At 47.7% G+C, this 27,076-nt stretch overlaps 1 protein-coding gene across 1 annotated transcript; it reads right to left on the bottom strand.

The window, feature by feature from the left end:
• Positions 1–1,463: 1,463 nt before the first annotated feature.
• On the bottom strand, positions 1,464–26,824 carry SUGP1 (SURP and G-patch domain containing 1; the record flags this gene model as incomplete). The annotated part of the gene is given in 15 exon segments (XM_084248750.1): positions 1,464–1,490; positions 1,726–1,855; positions 2,170–2,315; positions 3,057–3,163; positions 3,522–3,699; positions 4,390–4,496; positions 10,677–11,038; positions 16,751–16,874; positions 17,728–17,828; positions 18,149–18,272; positions 20,270–20,470; positions 20,783–20,883; positions 24,999–25,170; positions 26,739–26,808; positions 26,810–26,824. Coding segments are annotated over 15 exon segments (1,965 nt in total).
• Between the last annotated feature and the right edge of the window lie 252 nt (positions 26,825–27,076).

A 27,076-nucleotide genomic window follows, 5' to 3' on the forward strand; every position in this document is an offset into this window, starting at 1 on the left:
TGACCTTTCCCAAGTCTAGTGGTGCTGACACCCATTCTGCCAGTTTCCAAGATGGACCCTCTCATATGTTCTCACTTCTTGGAAGTACATTCCAAATGCCCTCTCCTCCAAACAGCCCGCCCAGGCACCCCTGCCCCAGCCTTCCTGCAAGGCCAAGGATGACTCAGCCAGCTATGTAGGGGCTTAGCTTTTCACTGTATCCAGAAGGCACCTTTACAAAACATTTGGAGCTCTCCTCTTCCTCTCCCACCCACGTGGGACAGAAGCCCAGAGTAGTCTGGTGAGCTTCACCAAGAATTCAGTGGTTGGGTGCTTGACAGCAAGGCCCAGGGTTGGCATCACTGGAACCAGTGTGTGCCCAAACAGAACTACCATGCCTTGGGACCTGGCCTGTCACCCACTTGTCCTGCCTCTGGCAGTGTCCATGGAGGGGAGATAGGGCAGGTGGTTTACCCCTACCTGGGCTCTGTGGGAGCCTCCTCATCCAATACTACCCAGATCAACTTCTCCAGTGCCAGTTCCTCTCTACTGTTTATCAAACTGTCTTTACACAAATATGAGCACCAGCTTCAGAGACATGAGGACATACATTTGCCTAAGCCATCCACAGCCAGAGTCACTTACTGGTGAGATGAGGGGCACAGTTGTGCCTTGAGACCACCTGCCCCGAAGGTCTAAAGGAGGATCAGGCCATGACCAGGACCCCTCCCTTACTTCCCCCCTGCATGGAGATACTTGCTAGGTCAGGGTTGGTCCTTCAGTCATCCTGGAGGTTTTTTTTTTTTTTTTTTTTTTTTTTTAATAGAGGCATGCTTTATTTATTTGTTTGCTGGTTTGCTTGTTTGTTTTGTTTATACATGCACTGGGTACAGTCAGAAGCGCGGGAGGGTGAGAGAATTCACCAGAGCCAGAGCGGGGAGCAGAGCAGGCAGAAGGACCAAAGTACACTGCTGAGGGGAGCAGCGGGCGGCAGGAGAGGTCTGCGCGCCATGTGGGACCCTCCTCCGGTGGCCGGGGGAGCAGCCGGGGAGCAGCCGGGGAACGAACCGGCGCCGCAGAGGCCGCGGAGCAGCTTCGCAACCCAGCGCTCAACCGCTGCGCCACCGGGGAGGCCCCATCCTGGAGGTTTACATACTAAGAACCCTTCACTTCCCCCCTTCCAGAGGGAGCCCCAAAGGACCTCCCCACAACTCCAACCCAGGCTGATGGGAGACAGAGGGCCAGGTGCTACCCTGCATAGCTTCACCATAACATCCTGTCCCCACCCCGCCTGCCCCAGGTAAAGAACAGAAGGGGTTTCTGGTGATGGCAATACCAGGCTGCCAAAGTGGGCAAGCACTGGGACTTTTAATATACGGCACAACACTGGCAACAACGGAAGGGCAGGCAGAAATGCAGGCTGGAACATTCCACAGTCCAGGAACGCCGGGTTCTTGAAATATGTTGGTGTCTCTCCACAACACTCAGTAGTAAGGCCGTCTGGGGTTGTTCTGGGGGTAATGCAAAGACAAAAGGGGAGGATTAATGATGAAAACAGACAGCTCCTCCCATTCAGAATCTTCTAAGGCAGCTGAGTTCATACCCCTGAAAGGGGAGGGCAGGTTTGGGGAGTGGCAGGTGGGAGTCATTGGTGTGGTCTTACCTAGCTAGAGTGGGGATGGAGGGACACTTAAGAGAGGAGCACATGGGCTGTGGGGCAGCCACGTGAGGATGGGACACACGCACCAGGGGGTTGGGCCGGAAGCGGTAGGCCAGCATCATCCTCTTGCGGAAGGCCTCATACTCATCATCTTCCTTGGAGAGCTCAGCTGGCCGGTCAATGCCGAAGCCGGCGCCATCCACTGTGGTGGTTCCCCTGCAGAGGGACAATGGGAAGTGTGAGCAGGGGGTCCAGGTTGGTGCCAGCAGGCTGGAGAGGTGGTGCAGGGCCTAAGTTTGAGGAAGGGAGCCTCATCCCACCTGGCTGGGCTCAACAGCAGCACCACAATGCAGATAGAGGTGAGGATGAGGCAGGGACATCCTCAGAGAATATACATAACACTGTGGGAGGAGGGTCAATGGGCCTGTGTCTCCCAGTGGGACTTTACTCTGCATCCAACAGAAACTGCACTCACTTGTTTATGGAGTTCTGGGACTCCTCTCTCCCTCACCCTCTTTGGCCACACTCACTTGTTCACCGGGTTCTTGATGCCCTGGCCTTCTGAGCCCAGCCCTTCACCCTCCTTCCAGCCCATCTTCATCAGCATCTGGTAGCCGATGTTCTCCACTGTCAGCTTGAACTCCTTGTACTCTGAGTAGTCAGGCTCTCGGCCCTCCTGCAGGGCGAGAAGGCACTGTTATCCATGAGAGCAGCAGCTGGAAACCCCCCACTGAAGACACTGGCTGCTAGGACCACCTGCCCGTCTATTCCCTTCCCAAGTCAGATGCCTCAGAATGGATCAAGCTCCTCCTCGTCAGGGTCCTGAGAGCCAAACTTAGTGAACTCCCTTCTGGCCAAGACAAAGAGACAGGGTCACAAAGGCTGCAAGCACCATGGGAAAGATGAATCAACAAAGCCAAACTCCCTGTTTCAAGGGTGCCATCTTACAGAGTACTAAAAAGGAAATATGGTCAGTGAGAAGGCCATCTTGTGATGTGGTTATAAGGACAACGAAATATTACAAAACCCCCAAAAGGCCCCATGGGATGCAGCAGGTTGGCCATTTCTCCTCAAAGAATCTCATGGCACAGGAGGAACAGTTAACTCTCCCCTGGAAAGCCTGTCTGCTGGGCTTCTGCCTGAGAAACACAGCCTATAAAGGCACTTAATTGGCTCCACTGGAAGAAGAATTTCTCTAAAGCCCCAGGAAATGTTTCTAAAGTGGCAGCTGAGCTTTTATTTGCTAATTCCCTACACAGACAGCGTCTGTCATAAACAGATGCCTCTTGTAGCAGGAGAGCCAGCTCCCCCTGAGTGTGCTCAGGCCAGCAGGCACTGCAAGGTGAGTAGGCTGCGGGAGAGCTGGATGGCCCAAGACGGGGGCTTGGAGCTGAGGCCCCAAACCCTCCCAGCTCACCTTCAGGGCCTTGAAAGTCTCCATGAACTTTTCCAACTCGTCTGGTGGCAGGAAGTCTCCAATGAAGTGTTTTCCCCGGCCCATCTTGGTCAGCTGCTCAGCCCACTCTGCCCAGAGAGGGAGAAAAGAATAAGGGGTGGAAAGCGGCACCCTAACGCATAGAGGTTCAGTGTGCAGCTGGCTAAGGCCTTGACTTGGGCACCTGCTCCTTCAGGTGGCACTGTTGAGTGCTGTGCTGAGAACTGCCCCTTTCACCATGGAAGAAAAAGAGGCACAGAGATTCTCACCCAAGGCCCCGCAGGCAAGGGAGGTGGGCCGGGGTCTGAAGCAGGCAGGTGTCTCAAGACCAGTATGATGCCTTCTGGGCAGGTGGGAGGGTTGTCCTATGTTCCCAATGCTCTGACATCCCCATTCCCACCCCCACCCCCGCACGAGTCCCCTCCTCACAACCACGTCTGGGCCCACCCCGAGTCTTGTCCATCTCCATGCGCCGCAGTTGGTGTTCCCAGGTGCCCAGTTCACTGTCCACCTCCTCATCACTGTCATAACCATGTTGGTGTTGTTGCAGTGCCTTCTCCCATAGCAGCTGCATGTCTTGCATTGCGCGCTTGTGCTGCATGATCATGTCATACATCTGCTGCATCTGTGGAGGCACAGCTAGTGATCAGGACAGGACTCAGAGAGTACTCAACAAATACCCAGGATGGCAGGATGTGCCGTAGAACCTGGAATCCCAGGTAAAGCATGCAGGACCCCTCTCTACTTGCCTAGAGCCTCGGGCCTGCTTAGAACCCAGTACATTATGGTATTGGCACTGTGGACTGGGCAGCAATAGGTGCTCCTGACCCTTGGTAGGGTCAATGATGACATAATGAGGCTATGGTCTGGAGGTGGCTGGGGATGCCCAGGACAGACAGTCTATTGCCTCCTGTTCCCAAGGGGAAGCAGCAGAGGTTTTGTCCCCCATTGTAGAATTTTTGCCTGGCTGGCATTACCCCAGCACTGTCCAATACCATATGAGTAGCTGTCACATTGCTCAGAGCACTTTACCTTAGTAAGGCTTGTCCTATACTGGATGCTGGGAGAAATGAACGGAGAATTTCAAGAGAGACTACCTAAATGGAACCAGCCATGAGTGCTGGCGGGGGGGCTGCCCAGCAGCACAAGAAGGCCTAGACTGTGGGCCTGACTGCAGGCTGGCGAGGGCCCTCAGAAAGAACCCGCCTGCACAGGAGGCCCAGACTATACTGGGGCCACTGTACCTTGGGGCAGTGTTGGGGACAACATACCACCAGCCCTATGGAGCCTGCCTGCTCTGGCCCACACATCTCACCTCCTGCTGCTCCTTCAGCTGCTTCTTCTGAGCGTCTGAGAGTTCTGTGACACCCACCAGACCTACTGGTTTTCCCTTCTCATATCCAAGCCCCTTGAGGTCCTGAACTGGAAATAAGACACAGGAGAATCAATGACAGACACATGCAACGTCCTGCTCCTATATGCACTGTGAAGTCCATGAACTGATGGAATCTGCCATCAAGCATGGCAGGACCTCCTACCAGGTGAGTTAGTTTACCATGTCACTTGACCACAGGGGACACTTCTGATGTCACTCCCTGTGGGACCCTCCAGGCATGCTTTGCTCCCACTGTGTGTAGATGGTGACATAACTCAGAGATCTGGGCTCACCCCCAAAGTTACATGGCTAATGGTGACACAGCAGGACTCTGCAAAGCCTGAGATAAATGAATGGAAATGAGCATGTGTGTGTGTACGTGTATGAGAGGTGTGTGTGTCCATTCCCACATACAGACTCCAGGAAGTCAGCCTTGCAGTGAAAAGACACCAGTGTAGACACACCTGGGCTCAGAGTCTGGCATAAGACTTATCCGTGTGGTTAGTCAGCTTCTTCTGGGGAGGCAGCCAAACAGCCTCAAAGCAGCTGACATTTAATTTGACATCAGTTTTGAGCTTGGCTGGAGCCAGCAACACTAATCTATTTGAAGAAGCTAGGAAGAGTGGGCTGCAGAGGTCCCTCTGGCAGGGTGGAATGAGTTGGGCCCTCCCAGGGGCTGGGTCTTTGCCCCAAGAACCACCCACAGCTGCTCCTTGACCCCATAATTGCACCCAGCCTCTTCTCAAAGGTTATGTGGAGGCACAGGAGGATGTAGGGGAGTCCTGTGGAGAGGGCAAGGAAGCCAATGTCTGAGCAGCCCACCCACAGTCCTTTTCCTCGGGCTGCTTTCTCAGTGAGCAGGCAGGGAGGGGCTGCCCATGCTCCCCTTGGGATGACATGGATGGGCAGAACTCTACCCCAGTTTGAGGCTTCAGAACCCATGTTTGTCCACTGGGGAGTGAGGAGAGTGGCTTCTATACCACTAGGTTATGGGAGCCAAATCCAAGAGATATAGTCTCAATGGATGTGCAAATATCATACTACAACCAGATCCAAGCCCCCTCCTTTACATCTAGCACCATGTTCAGCACGGAGCACAACCGAAGTTAACTGCCAAGACTTAGGTAGGAAGGTGCCATCAAGAGCCCCAAGGAGGACCAGAATCTTCAGTCAGTTTTCATCTTAGAACCCAGAGGCACTGATCAGGAGACCCCTCAGTCTGGACAGGAGGGTCATTAGGCCAACTCTGTGACAGGCTGAACTGCCTTCCTATTCAATCCTGTCTCAGTAAGGCAAATACAGATGAAGGCCAAATGCCCAGCCACATCTTACTGTGAGCCTATGGGTCCAGCTCTATTCAAGTGTGGGGTGGGGAAGGTGGGAACACTTGCTTCCAAAGGTGCATACTGAATGGGGGCAAGTCAGACAGATGGCATGAGACAGCATGTCTCAGTTACCAATTACCATTTGCGAGTGTAATGACAATAAATACCTAATACTTGCGAGTTTTTGGTAGAAAATGAGAAATCAGGTCATCCCAAAACTGCTGTCAAGGAGGGAGGGTAGGAGTAATTATGCCAAATTGACCATGACAATCATTCTGGTTTATCACTGTGTATTTCACATAACATACCCGAACTGACAGGATGTACAAGAAAAAGTGCTTAGAGGGAAGGTTACGGTTGTTAAGTGCTCCCATTAAAAAAGATCTTGCCTTAAGGTTCTAGGACAGAGCAAACTAATTCCAGAGCTAGCAGATGGAATGAAACAAAGATTAGAACAGAAAAAAGTGAAACACGGAATAGAAATACAACAGAGAAATTCCATGAAACCAAAAACTGAACAACAAAAGTGCCAAAGCTAGATTGACTAAGAAAAAGAGAAGAAAAACACACATACTAAAATCAGAAAAGAAAGAGAACATATTAATAACCTTACAGAAATATAAAGGACCATAAAAGAACACTATGAACAACTGTCTGCCAACAAACTGGATAACTCACACAGTGGAAAAATTCCTTGGAATGCACAAACTACTAAATCTAACTCTAGACAATATAGAAAACCTGAGTAAAGGAGAGTCCAATAATAATCAGAAACCTGCCAACAAGGGGGACCTCCTTGGTGGCACAAGGGATTAAGCACAGCACTATGAAGCTATCCGCAGCCTCTGCAGCACGAGTTCAATCCCCGGCTGGCCAGGGAGCTGACCCACATGGCGCAGCAGACCTCTCCTGTCTTGCCGCTGCTCCCTTCAGCAGTGTATTTCAGTCTGTCTGTCTGTTCTGTTCTCCACTCTGTCTCTGGTGAATCCTCTCACCCCTCTGCACCTCTGGCCTGTATCCCAGTTCTTGTATGCATAACAAATAAATCTTTAAAAATAAATAAATAAATAAAAAGAAAACTGCCAATAAGGAGAAGCCCAGGTCGAGGCAGACATCACTGGGATATTCCATAAAATACTTAAAGTAATTAAAACTGATTCTCAAACTTTTTAAAAACTGAAGAGACGGGGCCTCCCTGGTGGCAGAGGTTAAGCCTCAGTGTGAATACCGCTGTGCCCTGAGATCAATTCCTGGCCGGGAGCTAACCCACATGGCGCAGGAGGAGACCTCTGCTGTCTTGCCTGCTGCTCCCCTTACCAGTGTGTTTCAGTGGACCTGCCTGTTATGCTCCCCACTCTGTCTCTGGTGAATTATCTCAGCCCCACACGTCAGGCCTACACCCCAGTTCTTGTATGAATAAATAAATCTTAAAAAAAAAAGACAGAAGAATATTCTTTATGAATATAGATGCAGAAATCCACAAGCTACTAGCAATGAAATACAGCAGCATGTTAATAGGATTATATGCCATGACCAGATCAGATTTATAGCAGAAATGCAAGGGTGGTTCACGTAAGAAATCAATCAACAAACATTAACAAAACGTGGTAAAATATCATATTAACAGAATAAAGGGGGGTGGGAACCACATGATCAATTGATTTGACATAATCAAACACTCTTTCATGACAAACTAGGAATAGACAGAAACTTCTTCAGCATAATAAAAACTATGTAAACAATACACAGCATAAAATTTTAAATTACAAAAAAACAGTTAACATCACACTCAATGATGAAAGACTGAAAGTTGTCACCATGATCAGGAACAAGGCAAGAATGCCCACTTTCCCCACTTTCAAAGACACAGTATTAGACATCCCAGTCAAAGCAATTTGGCAAGAAAAAGAAATGAGAAGCACTCAAATTGAAATGGAAAAAGCAAAACTATCTATTTGCAAATGACATGATCATACTTGTAAAAAGTCTATGAAATTTACACAGACTGTCAGTGCACATAAATTCAACAAAGTTGAAAGACACATAATCAACACACAAGAATCAGTTGTATTATTGTACATGAGCAACTAATAACCTGGAAAAAACTTCATCTACAATAGCATCAAAAATAACAAATCACCGACAAATAAATTTAACCAAGGACATGCAATTAAACTATAAAATGTGTCTAAGAAAATTAAAGACAACAAATAAATGGAAAGGACTGGAAGATTTAAATATTGTAAACATGTCAATACTATCCCAAATCAATCTAGAGAGTCAATGTAATGATTATCAAAAGGCCAATAGTGTTTTCTGCAAACAAACAGAGAAGCCAATCCAAAAATTCACATGAAAATTCAAGAGACCCCTGATAGCCTAAAGCAATTTTGAAAAAAGAAAATAAAGAACAAAGTTGGAGGAATCACACTCCTGATTTCAAGACTTACTGCAAAGCTACTATCATCAAAATAGTGTGGTGTTGGCATACAAACCAATGTAAACAAAACAAGGAGTCCAGAAACATACCTTCCCATATCTGTTCAACTGTTGTTTTTATTTTAAAGATTTATTTTATTTATTTATGCATACAAAAGCTGGGCCACAGGCCAGAGGTGTGGGGGTTGGGGGTGAGAGGATTCACCAGGGACAGAGTGAGGAGCAAAACAGGTGAAATACACTGACTGTGGGCCTCCCTGGTGGCGCAAGGGTTAAGATGCAACCTATGAAGCTCTTTGCATCCACTGAAGCACGAGTTCGATCCCCAGCCAGGGAGCTACCCACATGGTGCCAAAGACCTCGCCTGTCTTGCCCGCTGCTCCCCTCAGCAGTGTATTTCAGTCGATCTGCCTGTTCTGTTCCCCACTGTGCCTCTGGTGAATCCTCTCACTCCCCACAACTCTGGCCTATACCCCAGTTCTTGTATGTATAATTAAATAAATCTTTTTTTTTTAAGATTATTTATTTATTTATACAAGCACTGGGTACAGTCAGAAGCGCGGGAGGGCGAGAAAATTCACCAGAGACAGAGTGGGGAACAGAACAGGCAGACCTACGAAATACACTGCTGAAGGGAGCAGCGGGTGGCAGGAGAGGTCTGCGCGCCATGTGGGACCCTCGCCAGCGAGGGCCGGGGATTGAACCGGTGCTGCAGAGGCTGCGGGCAGCTTCGCAGCCCAGTGCTCAACCGCTGCGCCACCAAGGGAGGTCCTAAATAAATAAATCTTTTTTTTTTTAAAAAAAAAAAGGAAAATAAATACACTGACTGAAATACACTGCTGAGGGGAGCAACGGGCAAGACAGGAGAGGTCTGCTGCACCATGTAGGTTAGCTCCCTGGGTGGGGATAGAACTCATGCCACAATGGCTGCTGATAGCTTCACGGTGCTGATATTTAACCCCTTACACCACATGGGAGGCCCTCAACTGGTGTGTCAAGAATATTCAATGGGGAAAGGAAAGTGTGTCAAGAATATTGAATGGGGAAAGGAAAGTCTCTCCAGGGGCCTCCCTGGTGGCACAAGGGGTTAAGTCTCAGCACTATGAGGCTATCCACAGCCATCACAGCACGAGTTCGATCCCCAGCCAGGGAGATAACCCACATGACGCAGCAGACCTTTCCTTTTTTGCCCACTGCTCCCCTCAGCAGTGTATTTCAGTTGATCTGCCTGTTCTGCTCCCCACTCTGTCTCTGGTGAATCCTCTCACCCCCCAACACTTCTGGCCTGCACCCCAGCTATTGGATGCATAAATAAAATCTTCAAAAAAAAGAGTCTCTCCGACAAATGGTAACAGGATCTACATGCAAGAGTTAAGCTGAAACCTTGTCTTACACCATATAGAAAAATCAACATGGATCAACAGTCTAGAACTATAAAATATGTGGCCAAATCATTATTACCTTGGATTTGGCTGTGATTTCTTAAACATGATGCCAAAAGCATAGACAAGAAAAACAAACTTAACTTCATTAAAACCCAAAATGTACATCGAAGGACACCATCAAGAGAATTAAAAGAGGCCCTCCCTGGTGGCGCAAGGGCTTAAGCAACGCACTATGAAGCAATCCGCAGCCTCTGCAGCACGAGTTTGATCCCCAGCCAGGGAGCTAACCCACATGGCGCAGCAGACCTCTCCTGTCTCGCCTGTTGCTCCCCTCAGCAGTGTATTTCAGTCAGTCTGCCTGTTCTGCTCCCGACTCTGTCTCTCGTGAATCTTCTCACCCAGGTCTTATATGCATTGAAAAAAAAAAAAACCCTGCAAATCATGCATCTAAACAGGCTGTTAATATCCAAAATATGGAAAGCACTCCTACAGCTCAACAACAAAAAGAAAAATAACCCAATTTAAGAAATGGACTAAACAGACATTTCTCCAAACAAGCTATACAAATGACCGGTAAGCATATTAAAAGCTGTGCATCACCTTTATTGATTAAGGAAAGTTGAGTTAAAAAACTACAAATGATTCCACAGTGCATGCACTAGGATAGCTATAATATGGTGAGAATATGGAGAAACTGGAACCCTCATGATGGATTAGGGGTGTGTAAAATGGTTAACTGTCCTATGGTTTCTCAAAGAGTAAAACATAGAGCTTGATGATCCAGTGACTCCAATTCTAAGTATAGACACAAACAAACTGCAATCAAGGATTCAAGTAGTATTTTTAGGTCAATGTTTAGACCACTAGACACAATGACCAAGAGGTGGGGACAACCCAAATGTCCATCAACTAACGGATGAAAAAAGCATGGCACATCCACAGATTAGAACATCACTCATCCATAGAAAAGAATGAAATTCTGACACGACTATGAAGCAGATAAACACTGAAAACTTGCTCAGTGAAAGAAGGCAGACCCCTCTTGATAGGCTGGGGAGCAGGAGGGGAGTTGGCCCACCTGACAGAGGTGAGGGAGAGGTGTCCACATCCCTTTGCACCAGCTCGGCAGGTGGGAGCTCCACTTTGTCCTCTTCAGGCCCCCACCGGCTCTTCCGCTTCCTCTTCACGGTGGCTGTGGTGGCAGGTTTCACAGGCGTGGCAGAAACCGGGGTGACAGTGGGTAGGGGTGAAGGTACAGATGAGACGGGGCAGGCAGCAGTGGGGGGCATGGACCCCAAGAGGGTTTCAGGAGGGGATCTGCGCTTCAGACCAAGATCGGTTGCCGTGGGGGTGTCTGTGGAGCTGGCTTTGGCTTTCCGGAACTCTTCTAGCTTCTGGCGATAGTATTTGTACCCTTGGCTATTGGGTTCATACAGAAAGCTGCAAAGGAGAGTGGGGGCATAGCATCAGCTGGGCCCATGTCCCTGTCCCTGATTCTGGACAGGAGCAGCTCAGTCTTGTATAGGCATGCTTAGGTGAGCCAGAGTCACTATAGGGTCATGTCAGGGTTGTGGTCCCCACCACGACCTCCGGTCCTGCCAGGTCCTGCCAAAGTGCAAAGAGTGATACGACAGGCACCTATCACAATGCCATTCCCACTAACCACAGACCACTCCAAGTCACTACCTTGACTTGACCAGGCACCTGTGAGAGGCCATTGATCACCTTCTTAAAGGAAAAGGAGTGGGCTACCTCAGACCTACAGACTTTGTGGGGCTTCTTCCATGCTTCCCTAGGGACCATGCTCCCCTAGATGACTTCACACCAAGAAGTTGCCTGGTGCCAACAAGCACAGAAGGATGTGTTCTAAACCAGATAGCTCAGGGCATTGTCGCTTCTCTCCATTACATCCTCAAGAGGCATCACTAGCAGATGGAGCCCAAACAGTTACAATGAACATTGGAACAGATGAGGAGCTAGATGTGAACCCAACGGGAGAAGCCTCTGCCTCTCTGGAATCCAAGGGTCCCCTCATCTCCAGCTCAAGGTGCAAAGCAGGCAACATAGGTTCAGAAATGGCAGAAGCCATGGCTCAATCTATACCTACCCAGTGTCTCGGACTATGAATGTCCTGAGTTGACAGTCTCACCTTCGGAGACCAATGCAGTAAGATGAGAAAAGAGTAGGCGTACAGAGTGAGTGGAAAGGAAGAAATAAAATTGTTTGCTTGCAGATGACGTGATTCAAATAGGCAAAAAAACCTCTTGGAACTAGAAAGTGATTATAGTATGGTTGGAGGATCCAAGGTAAGTAGTCAAAAATCAATCACTTCCCTCTACATCAGCACTTAACAAGTAGAATTTGAAACTGAAATTGAAAACACAGTAGCATTTACATTAGCACCCAAAAAAAGGAAACACGTAGGTAAAAACCTGAAAAAAAAGTATGAGATCTATATGACAAAAACTACAAAACTAATCAACGAAATCAAAGAAATAAATTGGAGTGCTGTTCCATGTTCCTGGTAAGGAAGACTCAATATTGTTAAATCTACAGACTTAATGCAATCCCAATGAAAATCCCAGCAAAGTATTTTGTGGATGTTTATAAACTAAAGTTTACATGGAGAGGCAAATGATTCAGAATAGCCAACACAAGAGTGAAGAGCACAGTTGGATTGACAATAACTGACTTCTAGATTACCACAAAGCTACAGTCATCTAGATGGTGATGAACACACAGATCAAACGAAGAGAATAGAGGGCTCAGAAAAAGATGCACATAAATATAGTGACTGATCATTTATGATAAAGCAAAAATAAAAAAGTAGTCTTTTCAATAAATGTTGCTGGAACAAGTGGGCATCCACAGGCAACAAACTGAATGTAAACACTGACCTCAAACTCTTTACTAAAATGGGTCATAGACCTAAATGTAAAGCACAAAACTATAAAACTCCTAGATGATAGCACTGAAGAAAACCTAGATGATTTTGTGTATGGTGATGAACTTTTAGATATACCACCAAAGACAGGATCCATGATAGAAACTGACAATCTAGACTTCATTTAAAATCTCGGGCCTCCTGGTGGCACAAGGGGTTAAGCACAGCACTGTGAGGCTATCCACAGCCTCTGCAGCATGAGTTTGATCCCTGGCAGGCCAGGGAGCTGCCCACATGGCACAGCAGACCTTTCCTGTCTCGCCTGCTGCTCCCCTCAGCAGTGTATTTCAGTCAGTCTGCCTGTTCTGCTCCGCATTCTTTTTCTGGTGAATTCTCTCACCCCCCCCGCCCCCACACCCCTGGCCTGCACCCCAGTTCTTGTATGCATGAATAAATAAATCTTTAAAAAAAAAAAAGCAATTTGCTGTATTTAAAAACATAAATAAAATCTCTACTCTGGGGGTAGGGGGGGTGTCTCCCTGATTGCTTAGGGGTTAAGTCTAAGTGCTATCACCACTATAGCCTGAATTTGATTCCCAGCCAGGAAGCTGACCCACAATGGCACAGCAGACCTCTCCTGTCTTACCTGCTGCTCCCCTTAGCTGTGTTAGTTCAGTAAATCTGCCTGTTCTGCTCCCCACTCTGTCTCTGGTGAATCATCTCATCACCACCGCCCCCACCCCCCGACACCTTTGGCCTACACCCCAGTTCTTCTATGCAAAAATAAAAAATAAAATCTGTACTCTGCAAAAGACACTGTCAAGAAAATGAAAAAATAAATCATAAACTAGAAGAAACACTTGCAAAAAAAGCTTGTTTATGATAAGCTTTACTTAGGATTAGGGGCTGCTCTCAAAGAAGAAAAAAGGTCACAACTCACTAATAAACAAGTTGATTAAAAAACAGGACAATGAGAACCCTAACCAAAGTAGACCTCACCAGTGTAGAAATACAGATGGAAAAAAAGCATAAAAAGATGCTCCACATCACACGAGAGGGAAAATAGAAGATGAGATTCCACAGCACACCTATTAGAATGACAAAAATTCAGGATGCTGGCAACACCAGCATTTACATGGAGGATGTGGAGCAATAGGAAATCTCATCCACTGCTGGAAGGAATGCACAATGACACAGTCACTTTACCAAACAGTTTGGAGGTTTCTTACAAAAGTAACCATGCTCTTAGCACACAATTCAACAAGTGCACTTCTTGGTATTTACCCAAAGGAGTTGAAAACCTATGTATACACAAAAACCTGCACAGATGTTTACAGCAGTTTTATTCACAATTGCAAAAACTTGCCAGCAAACATGTCCCTCAGTAGGTGAATGGATAAACTGTGGTCTATTCATCGGATTATTCATGTAAAAAGAAAAGAGCTATAAAGCCATGAACAGATATGGAGAAGCCTAATGTGTATATTACTAAGCGGAAGACACCACTCTGAAAAGGCTGTGTACAGTGGTTTCAGTTACCTGAGGTCAACCTTGGTCTGAATAATTCTGTACAATAAAACATTCTGAGAGACTAATATCATGGTTTTATTGAAGTACATTGTTATAACCGTTCTATTTTATCATGTGTTATTAATCCCTCATTTCATAAATTAAACTTTATCATAGCTATGCATGCCTAGGAAAAAAGTGTATACAGAGGGTTTGGTACTATCCAAAGTTTCAGGCATCCACTGGAGATCTTAGGATTGTGGATTGTATTCCCCCCACAGATAAGGGGGGTACTACTGCACTGTATGACTCCAATCATATGACATTCTGGAAAAGGCAAAACAATGGAGACAGTAAAAAGATTATGGATGGGGGTGGTAGAAAGGGATGACTAGACTGAGAACAGAACTTTTAGGGCAGTGAAAATACTCTGTATGATACCATAATAATGGGTATATATCCTTATATATTTATCCAAACCCAATGACATCAAGAATGAACCATCAAGTATAGACCATCAACTATGTGAATACAAGGTCACTGACCCTAGTAAATGTACCACTATGGTCGGGAGGTTGACAACGGGGGAGGCCAAGCATTGTATGGAGCCAGGAAATATATGGGAAATCTCTGTATCTTCTATTTAATTTTGGTGCAAACCTAAAACTGTTCTTAAAAAATAACATCTTAAAAAAAATTAAGCAAGGACAGTAGTTCTGTCAGCTGTGAGGGAAAAGACAACCTTGGGCCTTAGAGGGTAAGGTAGCCCTTACCCTCCACAGATGCAGGGATTCTGCCACATCCTAAACAATTTTTAAAAATCTTTTACTTCACCTAAAAACATAAGGCTTTCCCATTAGAATACAGTGAGCATGGTGGCGATGGCACCTTTACTGACTGGCTACCTTGCCTCAGTTTCCTCACCTGGAAGAGCCCAGCACACTGGCTATTGCAAAGAACAAGTGGCTCTCACGGGTGATGTGTCAGAGTTGCATGTAGCTCACAGTGGGTGCTGTGTGGGCTGCCACCACCTTCGCCCGCGTGCCTTCTGCTGGCTGAAATCCCACTGGGGACATGTAGTTAACAGTTTAGCCCACTGAGGCTGGATGTTCATTTTGTTCTGTTTCATGAATACATTGACAATGTTATATTAAACTGTTATTTCTAGGGACAGCATCTAAGAAGTGTGATGGCTGGTCAAAAAGGATGGGCTTTTCTGGCTTTATAGTTGTTAGGGGTAGTTCCCTAAAACACAGAACTGCAAGTGTGCTGGCTCATGAGAGGAATCAAGAGGGCAGGGAAGGGCTCAGAGTCCAGAAAACAAGGTGGCAGCTAGATTTGGGGGTGACAGGAACTGTTGCACAATTGCCCCCACAATGACTGAACAGTCCACCTGGTCGGACCCTGAATACCCTCCCCATGCAGGACACCCAATCATTCCCCATAGTACTCCTGAGTGCTCTTGGCTCTGGCTGTGGTAATAATCAGAGGCGAGCTTCCCGACCACACTATCCACCATCAGCTATCCTACCCTAGCCCTCACAACACCCCTCTCCCCGCCCCCCCAAGTCAGGCCAACACAATGGGAGGGCTGACAGTATTTCTCCAATCTGACCCTTCTTGGCCAGAGCAGCTGAGCTCTGGACTCCTGACTAAGGAGCGCCACCTGGATCTTGGACAGAATTCTATAACCTTGCCTGCTGTGCCTGTGGTAGATTTTTGCAGTCTATTTTACTTACAATGAGACACTAACCTAAGCATCCTGTTTAAATAAACTTACGTCAGCACATGGGAATAAAAGGTGCAATGACTTACAGTAGACTATAAAGTAAATGCTGATTTGGGTGTTGCACAGTGGAGGTGACATCACTGTGCAGTGAAAAGACCCCAGTCCCCTGAACTCCAGACCCACCACCCCTTAGTCCTAAGGGCTTTCAGCTGCAGGGACATTTCCCTGTTTATCAGAATTGTCTGCATCTTGGCCTTCTCTCCCTCCCACAGGCCCATGATTCAATGAGCCTTCCTGATGATTCTCCCCTCTCCATTCCCATCATATGGTCTGACCACTCCCACCCCCATCCCCAGGACTGCAACAGAGCCAACCCTGACACTCCCTGTGCAGACCCCTCTGGCCCTGTTGGGCTCCAAAATCCATCCACACCATAGTCCCATGCTTACCCTCCACTCTTCTGCTGCTTCACTCCTTACAAGGCTCTGTTGGCACTGACCTGCCTCCTCTAGTCAAGTGCAGGTGTTGAATTCACCACCCAGTGAATGAAAAAGTGGGAACATGACCCATTCCATTGGTACCTACTACTCACCACCCCATATGAAACCTGCTCACAGACAAGGAATTCCCAACCACACTCCTCATTACAAAGCCAAGACCCTAAGGATGCACACAGCTAACAGCAGTCCTGTAGATTTCTGCCCAGAGCCTGCTAGCTCAAAGTCTGGATGTGCCGTCCTGCTACAAAGGGGGCTTGTAGAGAGAAAGCAGGAGACTTTCACTACAAGATGCATGGAAAACCTAAGGCCCCCAAAAGCCCCTGCACACTGGCCTGACATGCAGATAATTTGGGGTTCTGACATGCACTTGGAAATACTTGTGTAGTGGTCAGACTAGGCTCTAGGGTCAGAAACTCATGGACACAAGTCCTGGCCCCACCAATTTCTCTCCATGAGACTCTATCACATTTCCTTATTTGTGGGGCCATGACGAGGGTAATGATCATCTCCTGGAGGCTCCCCCTCCTTACCTGAATGCCTGGTTCTCACGATTGTTCTGGAGGGCAATGGTTTCCACCTCCGGACCCCCATCTGCTATGAACCTGGCCAACTTTTCTGCAAGGTTCTTGACCTCTTCATCCTCTGGGGGTGAAACTTTAAGCAGGCTGTCAGTACTGAGCTCAACTCACCACACCCAACAGCCTAATTTCTGCTAAGAACCCCACAGGCAACAAGAGGGGTTTATTTTAGGAACAATGCAAAGAAAAACAGGCAAATGGGAATCAGATTACTGCACTGAGAGAAAACACTGGAGTCAACATCACAACATATCTCCAACCCCTCACCCACCCATCCCTTCCCACCCTGTAGGTTGCAAGGGCCTCGGGTATACTGGGATACAGGAAAAGGCCATGTCTGGGTTGTGCTAGAGAGATGGGAGCCACCCACCCAATCTTTATACTAGGGGCTGACTTGACCCCCCCTCTCCTGAGAGAAGGTTGGGGCAAAGGGCCATAGGCAATACAATGAAGTGCCCTCTATGGCCCTAGTTCAGTCTATACATCCCTCCCCTGCTGACTGGCTAGAATTTTTCACTTGGTTATAGTCGGAGCCCAATCAGCATTTCCCCCAACACTCATCCCACCAGGATCTCAGCTGATCCTTTCTGTCTCTGGCTACCCTCTCCCCCACCCAGTGTCAGAGACCACTTCGGCATCTAGCTATCTTCATTGCCCACATGCAACAGGAATTCATTAACACTTATTAAAATGAACATGAACCAATAGGTTCCTTCTCCCCATTGTGTGCAGTCTTGGCTTTGGCTCTCAAGATTTTCCAGTCCTCAAAGCACTGGCAGAGTGGGTAGTACTGGTACCAGCATGACCCCACAGCTTAGGAGGACACAGATCCAGGCTGTTGGCACCATCCCATGCCAAGGTGGCCACCAAGAACCCTGATTCCATGAGGGGTAGGCTCTGTCTCCCCAGAGCCCCCTCCACCCACCTACCTTTCTGAGAGGCTGCCTGCAACTTCTGTGCCTCCTTTTTTATCTCGGCTACCTTCTTTCTGTAGTAGAGGAATTCCCTGCTATTCTTATCATGCAAAAACCTGGAGAATTTTGTAAACAAAGAGAAAGATGAGCAGAGGAAAAGGGCAGACCAAAGCAGACTCAAGACGACATGTTGTATAAAAACAAGCTGGCGAGCAGATGCCTGGACAGGGCCCAGGAGTAAATCTCCATATCTCTGGGGAGTCCCTGGTACCTCTGGTATGAATTAAGGAGCCCTTGGAACAACGTCTGGCTCATACAAGCAAGCACCCAGTCCCAGAGCCTAAGTCACCTGAGGGTTTTATATGAATATCCGCGCATACTGTCGTGTGGTACAAACATTCAGTAGCAGTGGCTTTCCCCTCCCAGAAGTACTTACGAAAGTGCTGGATTATCCTTGTAGTTCTCCATAGCTAGCTTTTCTAATTCGGGGCCTCCTTCTGCCACAAAGCGGGCCAATTTCTCTATCACTTTCCGAGTCTCGGCTCCCTCTGGGGGTGAAACTTTAAGGAGGCTGTCAGTACTGGGGTTCAACTCACACACCCCACAGTCAACAGGCACACTCTCTCTATGGACCACAATGACAGAGGGGTGGGGGGAGAAGAGGGTGAGATGCGGGAGGTTGTCAGGTGTCCCAGGTCCAAGTACAAAGCACCCCGATGAGGGGAGTCAGTCTTTGAAGGCACACTGGCAGGCACACTGGCAGGAGAGAAGTGTGAGCTCTCGAAGGCCAAGTCGGTCCCCAGGCTGACAGGGTGACGTTCCCCTTTTTTTGAATGCTTAATTCTTTTCTTTATTTACCAGTGTTCAGTGTAATAAACTGATTCCCTTTCATCCGTCAAAGATGACAAATTCTTTTAAAACATCATTACAAATTGATTTAAACACATCAGGTGGGTTTCTGTCCATTGCATTAACGTCATCACAGAAGCTCAATCATCCCCTCTGTGGCTGGTGGAGCCTCTTCCAGCTGGCTCCCAAGGTCTTTGGGCAGGACCTCAGGAGTCTCGCCGGCCTCCTCGCTAGCTGCTGGGACAGGGCGCTCCAGGATCATCTCACAGATTTCCTGCCCAGACCTAGAGCCAGCAAATTGTCCAAGAAGTCTTGGTTTCCATGAGTGACAAAGTGTTTCCAGACCACCTTCGGGGCGCTAGGAAGGCTTACTGCAACAAGCTTAATCATTACCTCAAGGCCTTTTCAACGTGCAAAGGTACAAAAATACATTTTTGTATTTGTATTAGCCAACCCTTTGAGACACATGGACCTCATTTTTTTTTATTTATCACTGCTCTATCTCTAGATCATCATTCAGCCACTATAGCACTCATGACCCTCTTAGGATAACTCCTAAGAGAAATTCCTTGCAGTCAGTGACTGGATTTGTTTGAGACTCTCAACAATAGCACCAGACACCAACAAGTGCCAATTTTGTTCCCTTTGTTACCTGGACTGACAGGAAGCTCAGAGTGGGGGTGGAGGTGGCTGTGGCTTAAGGGGACTGTGGCTTCAAGTGTTCCTGGAGAGGTACCAGGGACATTCTGTGTCTGCCTTTTCCCCAGCCTCACACTCTTCCTGTATGCCTGGCAATGACCTTGACCTGGTCACTGTTTACAGGAATGGTGTTTTTCTGAGGTCATTTCAACAGCAAGCTGTTAACAGGTCCTAAAACAACCCACCGCCCCAAGTAAAGCCATGGCTCCCAGCAGGGCCCTCTCTGAGAAAACACCACTGTCCCTGGCTCCCTCTGACTGATGCTGGACACTGAGTCCCTCTGACCACGGCCTGAACCAGCAACCAAAATCCAACCAAGGGTTTTACATGCTGTCACAGCATGACTACAGAACCACTTCAGTCAGTCCTCACCATCATGGTGATATGACTATACCAGCCACCTGGGCTGAGATGGACTTGGCCTCCACACAGTTCAAGTGTCAGAAGGCTACCAATACCACACTGTGCCCTCCTATACCAGGCAGCTTGGATGGCTCACCTAAGACCAGCGACTGCCTTTCCCTGGGGCAGGAGAGCATACCCTCCACCCTTTGTGCTCCTACCTCTAGCCCAAACTGGGGGATAAGTAATCCACAGAAAGGAACAGCACTCTGGGTCTCAGGGTTGGCAAAGTGTGGGTCCAGGCCAAAGAACCACTGGAAACTCCTCCCTTTGTATGAGACAAAAGGGAAGACTATGAGACATAGTGAAGGCTTGCCTGAGGGCGCCACAACTCCCATGCACTAATCAGCCCTGTTTTGGAGTGGGCGCCCAGAAAGAAATTGGCAGTCTGCTGTTCCCACATACTGCTTCCTTCCCCCACCCCCTACTTTGGCCCCCATACCCTAGGGGATACAACTTCAGCCCTTCCCTCAGCTTGGAGGACTGGTGGTCCCTGACCACTATACTAAACTCCCTACAACCCTGGCTGAGCTTTCCCTACTGAGTGGGACAGTCCCACAGGGCTGGAGCAGTAGAGAAGGGAGGCAGCAGCCCTCCCCTTTCTTACCTTTGATTTCCAACCACTGCTCGTAGTCCTCCTCTTCATCTTCATCAGGAGACTGGAAGACACTTGGGCGGCTGGCGACAGGCAGTTGTTTGGCATGCACGTAGTTCTTCACCTGCCCTGGTGGGCTGCTGATGAGGGGGGGCCTCTTCCCAGTCCGGGGTAGCACACGAGGGGGAGCAGTAGGTACACTGGGGGGGGGATCTTGGGAAGGAAGGGTATGATGCTCAAGGTCTCTAGAGAGCATACCTGTCTTCCCAGCTAACCCATATGCTATGAGCCCTGGGGTCTGGATCCTTGGATTCCAGCTCAGTGCTGGGCAGAATTAATCAGAGAGGAAGCCACCCCCATTTAACAGATGAAAACGTGAGGCTCAGAGGAAGGCCTTGTGGTTGTCACTGGCCCAGGTCTCTGCATGCAGCAGTTTTGGCACCCAATGCCTTTACCCTTGGGGACCCTGGGGAGAAGAATCAGTGGGGTAGGCCCAGGCAGTAGAAGACATGGATGACAGCTCACCTGTGTTGTTTTGCGCCTTCTGCAGCTTCAGAAACTGCTGCAGGAAGCTGCCGTCGTTGGCGAACTTGTTGGAAGCAGAGGAGTTGTGGGAATTCACCATTCTAGACCCAGGGCAGAGGACAGAGGTGAGCCGAGAGAGGAAGCCACTGAGAACAAGGCCGAGTGCCAGTCTTGAGCCCATTCCTGTTTACTGGGATGCAAAACTGGCCCCAGAGATGCCCAGCCCTGCAGAGCACATGATGGGCAAGCAAGAACAATCTAAGTAGTCAAAACAACATGACATTATCTCCAACGGCAATGCAACCTGCCAGGAGTAACCAATGTACCCAGTGAGAAAACTTAGGCCACCTGCTCCCTGAACAATACCCATCATGCTTGTTATCTGTGTACCCTGCATGGCACCTGTCATACCTGTTAACTAATTACATGAGCTGTTTCTGGTTCCCATGTGTCTGCCCAGGTACTCAAGTTCCCCAAGGAAGGGTGTGTGTCTATACTTGTGTGTCATTGGCCCGGGCTGGTCAGTGCTTCTGTGAATCACATAGACATAGGGAAACACCCAAAGTAACATCTTGGTGGGAGTATTTTATATTTTCACTTTCTTTTTTCTTTCTGCAGAGTATGATTTACTTAATAATTTTTAAGTAGATGTTCTGAACATCTACTTTTAATACATCAGCACAAAAAATATTTAATTCATTTTCACCATCATAAAAGTACCAAAAACTGACTAGAGAACAAATAAAAATGTCAAAATACAAATATAGAGAGAAAAGGGGAAACCCAAAAAACGTTCCTTATATCACAATAGCTACTCTTCAAACACTCTCTTTTATTCCTCTAATTTATCCCCTAAATTAGAAATAGAACTAAGGCTGTGACCAGAATATAACCTACTTCTTCCATTTTCTCTCTCTCTCTTTTTTTTAAAGATTTATTTATTTATTTATTTATACACGCAGGCAGAAGGACTGAAGTTCACTGCTGAGGGGAGCAGCGGGCGGCAGGAGAGGTCTGCGCGCCATGTGGGACCCTCCTCCGGTGGCCAGGGAGCAGCCAGGGATCGAACAGGTGCTGCAGAGGCTGCGGGCAGCTTCGAAACCCAGCGCTCAACCGCTGCGCCACCGGGGAGACCCCCATTTTCTCTTATAGCCTATTATCCTATCCAATCTCAGCAATCCCTCATCATTCACTTTACAAGGCTACACGGCATCCCTCCACACAGACACACCCAGTAATTGGAAAGAACTGAGGAAGTCTATATGTAGGCTTTTGCCTTTAAAAGTGTCATCTTTCTGGGCCTCCCTGGTGGCACAGGCAGTTAAGCTCAGTGCTGTGAAGCTGTCCGCAGCCTCTGCAGTACCTGTTCGATCCCCGCTGGCCGCAGAGCAGCCCACATGGCGTGGCAGACCTCTCCTGTCTCGCCCACTGCTCCCCTCAGCAGTGTATTTCAGTCAGTCTGCCTGTTCTGTTCCCTATTCTGTCTCTGGTGAATCCTCTCACCCTCCCACACATCTGGCCTGTACCGCGGTTCTTATATAAATAAATAAATCTTTAAAATATATATATATAAAAAAAGTTTCATCTTTCTAAAAATCTGTGCTAGTGAACCAAAAATGGAAATGACCTAAACAATGGGCAAAGGGCAGTGGTTAAATGAATTATGGGATGTCTGTAAGGCAGATGGTGCCATTCCAAAGAGTTAAAATTTTATAGATAAAGCAATCAAGTAAATTACTAAATGAAAAATGAAAGGCAGAATATAAACAATGTCCTACTTATGACAAAATACATTTGAATTAAAAATTGTTAGGAAAACCCAACATGCAACCAGCACTGCCGCTGCATTTCAGGGTTATATCTGATTTAGGATTTTCCTTTGTTTTGTTTTCTACTTCCCAGACTTCCTACTACATAGATTGACTATCTTTAAATTTTTAAAGTTTTTCATGTGAAAGAAAAGGTTATATGGATAACCTGCTTGACATTAAACAAGCAGGGCTTTCTGAAAATTCTGGCTCCATCCTTACACCATGTAGCTCCCTTGGGAGACAGAAGGTAGGGACAATGACAGACAAGAAAGCACCTTGGGGGCCTCCCCTGGTGGTGCAGCGGTTAAGTGCTCAGCTGCGAAGCTGCCCACAGCCTCTGCAGCACCGGTTCGATTGCCGGCCACCAGCGCCACCGGCGAGGGTCCCACATGGCGCGCAGACCTCTCCTGCCGCGCCCGCTGCTCCCCTCAGCAGTGTATTTCATCAATCTGCCTGTTCTGTTGCCAGCTCTGGCTCTGAATTCTCTCACCCTCCCACGCTTCTGACTGTACCCAGTGCTTATATAAATAAATAAATAAACCTTAAAAGAAAAAAAGAAAAAAAAGCACGTTGGGCGGTAGTCAGCAAATGAATTCCACTTGAAAACCACCCCTAACAAAGAGCAGAACATGTTATAGAGATGCTGGCTCTTGATAAACAGATAAAATGTGGTCCATCCATATATATGGAGTATTATTCAACCATAAAAAGAAATGAAGTTTGACACATGACAGAGAGTAGAAGAACCTTCAATAGCTACTTATCATATGAAATATTTAGAGCAGGCAATCCAGAGACAGAAAGAAATTAATGGTGGGCTGAAAGAAGGGGATAGGTTTCTTCTGGAGGTGATGACATGTTCTGGAATTAGAAGCAGCTAACATGACGCTATGTAGTAAATATGTTAACATGGTGCTATGTAGTAAAAACCACTAACTTGTGGGCCTCCCTGGTGGCACAAGAGTTAAAGATACAGCGCTATCTAGCTATCACCAGCCACTGCAGCATGAGTTCGATCCAGGGAGCTAACCACATGGTGCAGCAGACCTCTCCTGTCTTGCCCGCTGCTCCCCTCAGCAGTGTATTTCAGTAGATCTGCCTGTTCTGCTCCCCATTCTCTCTGGTGAAATCTCTCCCTCCGCCACACCTCTGGCCTACACCCCAGTTCTTGTATACATAAATAAATAAACCTTTAAAAAAAAAAAAACACTAACTTCTGTAGTTTGAAAGGTGAGTTTATGGCATATGAATTACAGCTCAATAAAAATGAATAAAACTATGAAGGCTCTAAATAGGGGAGAAGCAGCTAACAAAATTGATAAAAACTTGGTGAAACAAAGACACAGGGTGGGAATATACCAAAATGTTTATCTCAAGGTGATTTAAATGCTTCCTATTATTATTCCTATTAAATGCTTCCTATTATTATTATTATTAAATGCTTCCTATTATTCCTCATCAGGAAATTCTAAAATTTGGAGTTCTACGCTTTGACAGCAGAGACAAGAGTTATTCCCAAAGTTACCTGTGCCATACACTCCTCCACCTGATGTTCCCCTTCAGTAGTTTATTCCTGATGTTGGACTCCAACAACCTCACAAGACCACCTGGGAAGTGACTCTACCATGCTGGTGCCAAATGCTTGCACAACACAGGGGCAAGAGCCCCCAACTAGTAGATCACTCATGTCCAACCCACATTCCACAGCCCTTGGAGACCTAGTATCTTCTGTCCAGAAGACACAGACATTTAGAAAAGAGGAGAGCTGAGACACAACTTTGTGGAATACTAATGTTCTATGATTCAGGCTCTAGTCTGAAATTCTTGGCTCATGTTGCTCTAATCCCTCAGAATTTCTGACAACAGGGAGAAGGAAACTTGATGAGCTTCCTACTGCCTAGCTCTGGAATAGGCCCTTTGGCCCTGTGATCAGTTCAGGCTGCCTGATTCAGGAGCCCTCTGCTTGGCAGGCCTTTCCTTGCTTCAACAGGCTGGCTCTGCTTGGGTCTTCAAAACACAGAGCCTCTGCTCTAAGTCTCAGAAGTGCAACTACAGTGGCCACTGCATCTAGGAACACAATGCCTCATATTAAGCACCAGCAACTCTTGGGAGTAGGACTGGCACCCTCTTTGGTAATAACGATAAATCCCTTATGGGGAAAAATGAGTCTGGGTTTTTGCTGTGCACTGTACTTCCAGTCCAGGGGCCATACCTGACTGGCATTAAGTAATTGCTGAGCGAGGAAGCTGTCAGGCTATCCTCTGGGCCCACATAACCCTTGCTCCTCTCCCGCCACAATGAGTTTCATGCAGAATGTCACTCCTTGCATCATCAGGTGCAGGCACACTGCTCTCATAAGCAAAACCCTCTGCAAGTAATCCTTTAAGACCTCAGGAAGCACTTACTCGCCAAGATATGGGGATTGAGGGCTGACCACTTGATTCTGCTTGGCTTTCTGCTCCATTTTGGCTTCAATTTCCCGTTTCTTCTGAGCAATAAGCTCTTCTTGGTGAAGGATGTTCATGTTCATTTTTCCAGACTTGGGAGGAGCAACCCCAAACCATCGGTTAGCTTTTCCTGGGTAGAAGAAGCACATTAGAAGTCACCTGTGCTGCACAAATATGCCCACCTGCTGCTAAGGGCCTGAGAGCAACTGACAGTCATTTGTTCATTCATTCATTCAACATTTACTGAGCTGTAACAGGCCCTGTATGAGGTGTAGAAGAGGCTCACTTATTGTTGGAGAGACAATAAACTTGTAACAAAAAGTAACTGCAAAACTGTAACAAGAAATCTTTGAAGGAAACTGTATAAAAAGGGTGAGAAAGAATTACCAGGAGCACTTATGCTACTGCAGTAGGTAAAAAATAACCTCTAGAAGAGGGAAAACCAAAGCCAGAACTGAAAAGTTAAAAAGCTGGTCTCCGAAAAAGCAATTTGGTCAAAAGCCCAAGACAGGAAGAAGTTTGGAGCATCCAAGGACCAGCAAGGGTCCAGTATGGCAAGAGTAGACCACTCCAGGGATGGGGATGAGGGCAACAGAGTCTGGGTTTTACTTTAAAGATTTTGGAAGTTAACAGGGGAGTATTAAACTGACAAAACCCAATTGGTATCTTTATTTTTCAGATCATTCCACTTGTCGACTGAAGAGTGGTAGGCAGCAAAAACACAAAACAAAACAAAACAAAAAAAAACAAGGAAGCTTGCTGGCGCCAAGCAAAGGACAATGGTGTCACACACAACAGTGGAAGCTGTAGTGATGAAGACACCTCAGAGGTTCCCCTGGGACTCAGAATAAAATCCCAATTCTAAAAGTCAAATTTCAAGGCAATGCTAGAAAAAAATCCCCTCCCCACTTGAACTTCATCCTAGTCATTCTCCAAAACGACAAGCCCATCCCTCCCTGAGGCCTTGGCACTTTGCTGTCCCACCTCTTCATGGGAAGATCTTTCCTCCAGATCATCCCATTGCTGGCATTTTCTCATCTTAAATGTCCCCTCTCACATCAATGCAACTTGCTCTCAGTTGCATTGTGTGCTACCCCAGTAGGAAACAACCTTCAAGAAGGCAGGGCCCTCTTTGGGGTCATCACCGCACCCCCAATGCCCAGCACAAAGCCTGATACATAGCAAGTATCTGCTGCATGGGTGAACGCCTCCCAGTCTGGGGATACTCCGTCTGTGAAAGAGAGAAGGGCAAGGCTTGCGATAACACTGGGGCTGCTGACAACTAAAATGTGTAAATGGAATCCTAGAGTAGTTCGGAAAAGCAGCCTTTCCAGAAAACGGGACACAGGCCATACAGCGGCTGCTACCAACGTGGGGAGGAAAGGTGCTCTCGGGACAGCCCAAGGTTGTCGGTCTTCGGGGCGCAGGATTCGGAGCAGCTCCGAAGGCGACTACTTGGAAAACGAGCAGAGGCAGACCTGGCGGAGGCCTGCACGGAAAGCTAGGAGCCCTCAGCGCGCCAGGAGTGAAAACAGACAACTGGGTCTGGGGGGCTTGGCGGACAGCGCTCGAGGGAGGTCACTCCGGGCGGCCCGTGGGTTGTGGCGGGATTGGTGGGGTAGGTGGGCCAGAGAGAGGCGAGGCTGTGGCGCGCAGACCAGGCCCCGGCGGCCGCCGAGGGGAGGCGGGGGCTGGTACCTGCAACATCCCGGGTGTCCATCTTGAGACTCCTCCACACCCACAATGCTTTGGCGCCGCCCGAAGAGGCTTGTTATAGTGCGCATGGCCTGCCGGGAGATGTAGTCCGCGTTTGCCTGCCACGTCCGGCAGCTGCGAGAACGCCAAGGGTCTTCTCCCACAACGGGAATACACATCTAGGGCTATCTTCTGTGCCCGGTCTCAGTCCGGAGGACCAGAAGGCGTCGCCGTTTCTTATGCCTTCCAGGGGCCACGGTAACGCTAAACACAAACTACAAGTTCAGGGACGCTGTACACGGTAAATCTCGCGACAGCCGCGAGGCTAGCCGGCCCCGCCC

The sequence above is a fragment of the Talpa europaea genome (genome assembly GCF_964194135.1).
Source record: "Talpa europaea genome assembly, chromosome: 12".
NCBI classification, from domain to species: Eukaryota; Metazoa; Chordata; class Mammalia; order Eulipotyphla; family Talpidae; genus Talpa; species Talpa europaea.